Consider the following 8,489-nt stretch of genomic DNA (forward strand, 5'->3'; position numbering starts at 1 on the left):
CTCTCTCTCTCTCTCTCTCTCTCTCTCTCTCTCTCTCTCTCTCTCTCTGAATCTGCTTCTTGATCTGTTTGTCTTTCTTTGGCTGACCCTACTATCTCTGACCCCTGGGATCCTGAGTGGAAGTGATAAGGCATGTAAGAGAATGTCTGGAATATTTCTTTATCTCCTCAGGATGACCAGGGAACTGGAGAGCAAGATATAGCTAAATATATCCTTTCCCGGAACCACGTCTGAGCTCTGCTCTTCCTAAAGATTTTGGTCTCTTAAATTTCTGCATAGCAAAAGGAGATATCCTCTGGATAAATTTGCCCTGAGATTCGCAAACCTCCCCTCTTTCTGCAGTGGTTGGCCAGAAAGAGCAGAGTAAGAGAACAGTGAACATTCGGACTCGAGATAATCGTCGACTTGGGGAACGGGACTTGGCCGAGGCTGTACAGCGGCTACTGGAGCTACAGAACACCAGGGTCCCAAATGCTGAAGAAATTTTCTAAGCTTTTGTGTATAGATGTGGCAAAGACCTGTAGGAGCTATCAGGCCCCCTTAACACAGAGGGGCCCACCCTAATGACAAGAGTCTGAAGTCCCCCAGACCCCTCAGAACTCGTGTGGAGGCATGAATCTGCTTTCATGGAAAGAGATTTGGTCTGGGGGAGGCTGTAGCTGTTTGGATGTGAGGAGAGTGAAACTAAAAATAATAAACTTGAAGCTGCTGGGAATGTGTCTTCATCTCTGACTCCTGATGGGGACGTAAAAGGGAGTTTGACTCTGTCTCCCACTCCTTTGTCCTAGGGGGTTGGGGTAATTGAAAAGGGGCAGCCCACGGCTCTCACTGGTCGGGGAGCTCCCTGGGATAGGTGTCCTGTTCCCCTGTCTAAACTCCTCAGTGCCCTGTTTCCCCAGCCCCAATTCAGCAGGTTGTCAGATCCATTCTCCAAAGAAGGCCAAATGGAGAAATTGAGGCACAAAACAAAGTCTCAGACCTCTCTTGCTCCAGGATTCTCAGAATCAGTTTCTCTTGGGGTTGGGTTCACCATTCTTCTCAATCCTGTCAGGAGCCTTCAGGGTGTGTGGGAGGGGTGTCTGCCAGAGGAGCAGCAGCTGGGACTGAGTCATGTCCGGAAGCTGAGGAGGGCGGTAGCTATCCCCAGATAGACTATAAGGAGGAGAAGGAACCAGCCCTGAAGTTCACAACAGCAGTAACAGCAACTGGAGAAGCAGCTTCCCAGAAGCCCGGCTCTTCAAATCAGATCTGCCTGAGAGGACCTACTTGGGTGGCCGCTGACCAGTCCTTGCCCCAGGATGGGGACCACGTCCAGAGCAGCCTTGGTCTTGGCCTGTTTAGCTGTTGCTTCTGTAGCTTCTAAGGGAGGTGAGTTGGGGTCAGAGCCAGCACTTGGAAAGGGGGCCTGACCAGCATGGGCCTGGGGCTTGGGTGCAGCCATCCCGGATGGCTCATCACCAGCAAAAGGATGTCCCATTTGGCTGCCTGTTTCTGAGCAGACCTGTGGTGGGCCTAGGCACTGGAGCCTTTAACCAGGGAGGGGAGCAGGGGTACAGAAAGAAAGGAGTTTCTAGAGATTGCTGCCAAGAAACACATATTGGAGTCAAACGGGCAACTGCGGGGGTGGGTGGATTCACAGAGTGAAGGGCCTGATGTATATGTGGCACCTATTAGCCAGAAGTGAGAAGAAGAGGAGCTCCCAGGCTGCTCAAAACCAGTTTATTGACCCAGAGAGCCTTGACTGACTCCCTACCTGGTTAGGAGAAGAGAGGGCATCATCCATCTACAGGGGACCAGGCACAGCCACTCTCTAGCTCACACACACATTATCTGCTTGGATGCCAAACAGAATGTTACTGTGGGAAACTGTTGCATGAGTGTCATAGATCTAATCTATCTGGAAGGCCCTGTCTTGTCCTTCCCAGGTCCTGGTCTTTTGTGACTGCAGATCAGCTACAGGTGATTACTTTCCCTGTGGCTGTGGGGTGAATTTCCTCAGGAGTCCTGAACCATCCCAGTTTCCCAGGTCCTAAATTGAGACCTGAACTAAGGGGGATCTGAGACTAGCTGAACGGGAGGCACTTCAACTTCTGTGTGGGCTCCTTACCAGAAGGCCCAAAGATGTTTAAAGGGCCTGTGGTAGGCAGGAGGGTGGAGGAGATGGGCAGGTGAGGCTCCAGCCAGTTCAAGGTCTGGACTGTGGAGAGAGCCCAGAAGCTGTAAGGGAAAGACACTGACACAAGATTAAGGCCTTCCTCCCCAGCCCCATGTGTCACACTCCCTTTAGGCCTGGACTTGGGAGACCCAAGGCTTTGAGCGTGGTAGAGGTGAGGCTGTCAGATTATCACACCCAATCGGCCTTGACCAGGTGTGTTTTCGGGGTGGCTTAGGGGACATGGGGCAGGAGCAGTACAGAGAGGCTTCTGGTGTCTTGGTCATCTTTTCTAAGCTCTTAACCTCTACTGCCTCCCCTTCCCATGCTCAGGGCCAGGAAAGGGCCCCTCAAAACCACCCCTGACTCACCCTTCCTCTTCCAGGCACCAAGGCTTCAGGGCAGAGGGAGCTGGGGCCAGTGCACCTCACCCACCCCCTTCAAGAAGGTAAGAGTTTGGGGGGGTGGCATGGGATTGGGGTTCCAGGAGGAAATGTAGGCTCTGACCATCTCCCTTCTTGCCGGTAGTTGGCTATGCTGCACCCCCTTCCCCACCTCTGACCAGAGCTCTCCCCATGGATCACCCTGACACCTCTCAGCATAGCCCTCACTTTGAAGGACAGAGTGAAGGTAAGTCTCAGTTGCACCTCTATGTTTCTAGTCTGACTTACTTCCTGATCTTCAGAATGGGAGGGGAAGAAGGAGTGGGCTACTTACACACTCTGCTTTCTGTAGTACAGCCATCTCCATCTCAGAAAGCCGCCCCTGTCCAAGAGGAGCTGCCCCCTCCCCAACTCCCTGTGGAAAAGAAAGGTGAGTCCTTGCCCTTTCCCTCATTCCCACCCACTACATCTTGCTGACATCAGCCTGAGCCTTGCTCTTTTGTGTCCTCACCCCTATCTTGCAGGCGATCCACCTCTCCCTCAAGAGGCCGTCCCCCTACAAGAAGAGCTGTCCCCTCCCCAGGTCCCTGTTGAACAGAAGGAAGGTAAGTGACTCCTTCCCCTCTTTACCCTCCTGCCTACCCGTGGCTGACAGCATGGGCTTTGGGGCTTCTGCCACTTACTAGTTGTGTAATAACCTTGGGTAAGTTACCTCTCTAAGCCTTAGTTTCTTTATTTGTAAAATTGGGGAAATAATACCTATTTTATAAAATCATAAGATTACATGACACAAAAGTAGCATTTATTTTCACTTCTCTATTGAGTTACTTTTTTTTTTAAGCATATGCTATTTCTTTTTTTTTTATTTTATTGATTGATTGATTTTGGGCTGCGATGGGTCTTTGTTGCAGCACGCAGGATCTCTGTTGAGGCATGCGGGATCTTTTGTTGCGGCATGCAGGTTTCTCTCTAGTTGTGGCGTGCGGGTTTTTTTCTCTTTTCTAGTTGTGGCACATAGGCTCCAGGGCACATGGGCTCTGTAGTTGTGGTGCGCAGGTTCCAGAATGCGTGGGCTCTTTAGTTGAGGTGTGTGAGCTCAGTAGTTGTGGCATGCAGGTTTAGTTGCCCTGTGGCATGTGGGATCTTAGTTCCCTGACCGGGGATCGAACCCGCGTCCCCTGCATTTGAAGGCGGATTCTTTACCACTGGACCACCAGGAAAGTCCCTCTATTGAGTTACTTTTTATGAATGGGAACTGGCCTGTCTTCTAGAGATGCCCGTCCCAACATGAATGTTGTTTTACGCATCTCCTTCTACCCCAGTAGACCCATCTTTCCTTTATCAAGAGGAGATGACCTTCCAGTCTAAGCAGAGAGAGTGAGTGACAGCTTTAGTCTGTCCATCCCCCAGCTTTAATGCTCAGACCCTGGTCGGGGTAGTGGGGTGGGGGAGCAGGTATTCTGAGCCTTGGGAAGCAGCAAAGGGAGCAGGCGTGATTTGGGGTCAGGGAGCTATAAGGGTGACACCTTTCATGACTCAGGTCTCTTTTCCTTTTGGTCAGTCATTCTGAAGTTAAGAGCCACGAATTCATTTGTCCCCTTTTCCTCTATATCCTCGCAACACTTTCTCCTCAACCCCAACTTCTTTTAATCCTCCCAACTCAATCCAGCCTTTCTCTATCCCTCTGCATGTTCCCCCTTCCCACTTTGTTCTCCCCATTCTAGAAAAGCTGGCTCCCTTCATGGACCACAGCCCCCCAGAGCCAGAGTCTTCGAATCCAACCCAGCGCTGCCAACAGGGCCGACACCAAGGTGGCTGGGGCCACCGGCTGGATGGCTTCCCCCCTGGGCGGCCTTCTCCGGACAATCTGGACCAGATCTGCCTTCCTAATCGTCAGCATGTGGTGTACGGCCCTTGGAACCTGCCACGGACTGGCTTTTCCCACCTTGTTCGTCAGGGTGAGGCCCTCAATTTGCTAGAGACTGGATATTCCCGCTGCTGCCGCAGTCACAGCTACACAAACCGCTTGGACTGTGCAAAAGTCACGGTAAGGGTTGGGCTCTTCATCCTGGGGATGTCCTTTAACCCCCAGACAGTATGTGTGTGTTTCAAGGACTAGAGGCCTAGGCCTGGGTATGCAGGAACCTCAGGTCCCTTTCATTGGCCCTACCTTGGGCCTCCTCATTATGCCAGAAGAGCAGAGGACAGCCTCTGCTTCTTTATTATCTGCATACCCAGGGTCCTTTTTGGAGCCTGGGAGGAAAACAGGTATGTGGAGGGTGGGCTACCAGGCTGATCTACTCCTCTTGCTCTAGTGGGAGGACGCAATGACCCGGTTCTGTGAGGCTGAGTTTTCTGTCAAGACCCAACCCCATTGGTGCTGCAAACGTCAGGGGGAGGCTCGATTCTCCTGCTTCCAAGACGAAGCTCCCCGGCCACACTACCAGCTCCAGGCCTGCCCCAGCCACCAGCCTGGTATTTCCTCAGGTCCTGAGCTGCCTTTTCCCCCTGGGCTACCCACAGTGGACAATATCAAGAACATCTGCCACCTAAGACGCTTCTGCTCTGTGCCACGCAACCTCCCAGATACTGACCCCATCCAAAGGCAGCTGCAGGCTCTGACCCGGCTGGAGGGGGAGTTCCAGCACTGCTGCCGGCAGGGGAACAACCACACCTGTACATGGAAGGCCGTAAGTGGGCATCCCAGCATCCTGATAGCCTGTCTGCCTGCCCTGCTGTCTCTGACCTCTGATCCCACCAGCCTATTCATCATCCATGTACCTACCCCCTGTGAGCATGTCTGCCCATTCATCTGCTTGTGAATGTCTGTGCATCCACTGTGTTCTTTGTCTGAGTTTGTTCATCGTGCACTTTCATCCTGCACTCCTGGCCTCGTCCACCCAATACCCCACACATGTACCTGTCTGCCATCCATCTGTCCAGCTCTGGCCTCACCTGACCCTCTCTGTCTACCATTCCAGAACATCTCCTGTGGCCAGCTCCGAACCTCATCTGTTCTTCTACCTCTACCCTTCCACCTTCCCAATCCCATACATCCACAGCTGCCTCCTTGCCCTCTGGTTCTTTGCCCTTCCCTTTTGGCACCTGGGGCTGAAAGTCCCTCATCTCATAGTGTAGGGCAGTGAGGGAAGCAGTGGGTCAGGAGGGCCAAGTGTCCAGGCTTCTGATTTTCCTTTCTCTGGCCCACAGTGGAAGGATACCCTTGATGGCTACTGTGATCAGGAAAAGGCTACAAATACCCACCACTACTCGTGTTGCCACTACCCTCCTAGCCCTGCCCGAGATGAGTGCTTTGCCCGGCAGGCTCCCTATCCCAACTATGACCGGGACATCTTGACCCTGGACCTCAGCCAAATCACCCCCAACTTCATGAGTCATCTCTGTGGAAATCAAAGAGTTCTCACCAAGCAGTGAGTCTTGCCAGTTCTTCCCCAACTCCTTTCCCTTCTCCAAAACCTCCCTTTTGGGGGACCCTCTGGGGCACTCTTGGGAAGAGCAAAATCATGGTCTGCAAGCACCATTTTGATGCCTGGAGACACCCAAAGACCCTGACCCCTACCCGTTTCCCACCAACATAGTAAGCAGATTCCTGGGCTGATCCAGAACGTGACTGCCCGCTGCTGTGACCTGCCGTTTCCAGAGCAGGCCTGCTGTGCTGAGGAGGAGGTGAGTGTGAGGGCAGGGGGTCATAGTCTCCAGAGGAATGCAGAGGAGGGGAGTGAGAGGGCTGGAACTGCAGGATACCCCTTCTTTTAGTACCTCAAACCAGCCCATAGAAATAATGAGGACTACTGGGGAGATCTTTTTTCTTGGTTCCGGGAGTCTTCACTCCTGACCTGACCTGACCTGACCTGACCTGCTCCCCATCTCTAAGTGCCTATTATGCCTTCTCTGGGCCTCTAGCTTCTGGCATTTCCAGATGTTCACATCTGTCCATCACAAGGAGTCTAGCTGTGGAAGGCAACCTTGTACTCTCTCTGAGCCCCAGAAGGGATCTAGGGAGAGAGCAGTAGAAGCTGAGGGAAGGGGGACTTTGGACATCCAAGTAACCAGGCCTGACGTCTGACAACCCTCCTCCCCTATCATGTCTGCTTTACTCCTTCATCAGAAATCAGCCTTTATTGATGACCTGTGTGGTCCCCGACGTAACTTCTGGCGAGACTCTGCCTTCTGCTGTAAACTGAGTCCTGGGGATGAACAGATCAACTGCTTCAACACTAATTATCTGAGGAATGTGGCTCTAGTGGCTGGAGACATTAGGGATGCCAAGGACCAGGGGGAGCAGGGCCCAACTCGGGGAACAAATATCAGCCCCACCCCTGAGCCCAAGGAAGAGTGAGTCACCCCAGATCCTTGGAGGATCAGATTGGGGGACCCCACCCCACCCTCCTGGAATACTCATTACAGTAAACACCTCTTGGATTTGGCCTCATTGTATCTATTGTCTCACACAAACACACCCTCCTAAGCCTGCCCGATTTTCTTCAGTGTCTGGCCCCTGAGGCCCACTGCCCCACCCCCACTAACTGAGCTGAAGTCTTTCCACAGGCTTTGTTGGGACCAAAACTAAATGGTTTAACTTCAGTATTTGTCATCTTGAATTTATTCACACATTTAAAAGGAATGTCACTTTGTTAGCTGGCTATCAGGATTCAGAAGTGAAAAAGATATGATTCATGTCTTTGGTGAGCTCCCGAAATGCACAGCCCTGCCTGACATTTTTTAGTCTTCACTTCTGATCCTTGGAGTCCATGTGTTTATTCATTCAGTATACATTGATTGAACTGTCGATGTGCACTGTGCTGGACTGCAGGATACGCATTCGGAAAACATACAGTTCCTTCCTTCAGGTTGCTCACATTCCAGGAACCTAGCAGGTGTGATTAGTGTTGTGGTACAGGGCTGCCAGAGTGCCAGTATGCTCGGAGCACTTGATAACCGGGCCAGAGCTGGGAGTAGGGCTGGGGGCAGTAGGGGTGCACCAGGGAAGGCCTCTGCAGGGGTGAGGTCGGAGCTTCTCCTGGAGAAGTAGAGGGTACAAGGGGCAGGTACGGACCAGGCGAAGGGGCAACTCATGCAGAAGCACAAAGGCTGAAAGGACCTGACTGGTGGTTGTTCCTCCCAGATGAGGCTGGAAAGATGAGCAGGAGCTCATCACGAGTGACTCATCTGCCCGGCTTAAAGGGCATCTTGGCACCCCTGCCCGCTAGGGCGCCGGTGGTCTGAAGCAGAATGTGTTCACATTTGCCTTTTAGGATGTCTAGTCAGCAGCTAGCCAGGCAGGAACGTGGGAGGCCAGTTCGGACAGTGTCGTGCCAATGCTTGAGGGGAGGGCGCCGTAGCACCCAGACCAGAGCTAGACCACAGGGTGGAGGGACCCTGCGGCCCTTCGAGGTTGACCACAGGAAACCGGAGCCTCCAGGCTGGAGCTGAAAGAACTGGAATGAAGGCTTAGTCCCGTGGGGGCCAGTCCTCTGTGATTCTGCTGCTTGGACAACTTTCCAGAAAGCAAGACGTCCCCGGCCCAGCTTATGGAGGAAGAGGGTGAAACAGGGACTGCCGTCCTTCCCCAGCCGGGGACTAGATAAGCCCCAGCAGCTCTAACACTGACACCAGCCATTCCCTCCGCTCCTCCACCGCCTTTTATTTATTTACTTACACTTTGCCCGCATAGCAGTTTTTAACCCATCAGCGTCTTAGCAGCTCCTTCGCCTGTCCGTCAGCACGAGGGCCAATGAGCGGGCGAGAGACACTCCGTGCCCCGCCCCTGCGACGGCAACCCGGCCAGCGCGGGCCTGCGCGACCCGGGCCGCGTCAGCTTCTATGCGCGGACTTCTGGGCCCATTCTTTTTTTTTTTTTTTTTTTTTTCCTTGCGTTATGCGGGCCTCTCACTGTTGTGGCCTCTCCCATTTGCGGAGCACAGGCTCCGGAC

The 8,489-nt window shown here is 52.9% G+C and overlaps 2 protein-coding genes across 6 annotated transcripts in view; both read left to right on the forward strand.

Annotated features, from left to right (window-relative positions):
- TARS2 (threonyl-tRNA synthetase 2, mitochondrial) overlaps positions 1–698 on the forward strand; it is an 11,687-nt gene extending 10,989 nt beyond the window's left edge. For 2 of the 3 annotated variants that reach the window (XM_007463510.1, XM_007463511.1), the window contains one exon: positions 343–698. In XM_007463510.1, the coding sequence (XP_007463572.1) occupies positions 343–491 (149 nt within the window). In that variant the 3' untranslated portion in view covers positions 492–698. The remainder of the gene's footprint in view (positions 1–342) is intronic. The other variant, XM_007463509.1, reaches the window with a different exon arrangement.
- Positions 699–1,298: 600 nt separating this feature from the next.
- ECM1 (extracellular matrix protein 1) lies at positions 1,299–6,895 on the forward strand. 3 transcript variants are annotated; one of them, XM_007463513.1, is made up of 10 exons: positions 1,299–1,368; positions 2,538–2,600; positions 2,681–2,782; positions 2,888–2,965; positions 3,060–3,140; positions 4,260–4,582; positions 4,851–5,225; positions 5,746–5,966; positions 6,135–6,222; positions 6,665–6,895. In XM_007463513.1, the coding sequence occupies exons 1-10, from the start codon at positions 1,299–1,301 to the stop codon at positions 6,893–6,895; spliced, it is 1,632 nt and encodes a 543-aa protein (XP_007463575.1). The 3 variants fall into 3 exon arrangements, with proteins under 3 accessions (XP_007463575.1, XP_007463574.1, XP_007463576.1); XM_007463512.1 differs by having other exon boundaries at positions 2,681–2,965; XM_007463514.1 differs by lacking the exon at positions 4,851–5,225.
- The last annotated feature ends 1,594 nt before the right edge of the window (positions 6,896–8,489 follow it).

Source organism: Lipotes vexillifer, unplaced genomic scaffold, assembly GCF_000442215.2.
Source record: "Lipotes vexillifer unplaced genomic scaffold, Lipotes_vexillifer_v1.1 scaffold1034, whole genome shotgun sequence".
NCBI classification, from domain to species: Eukaryota; Metazoa; Chordata; class Mammalia; order Artiodactyla; family Lipotidae; genus Lipotes; species Lipotes vexillifer.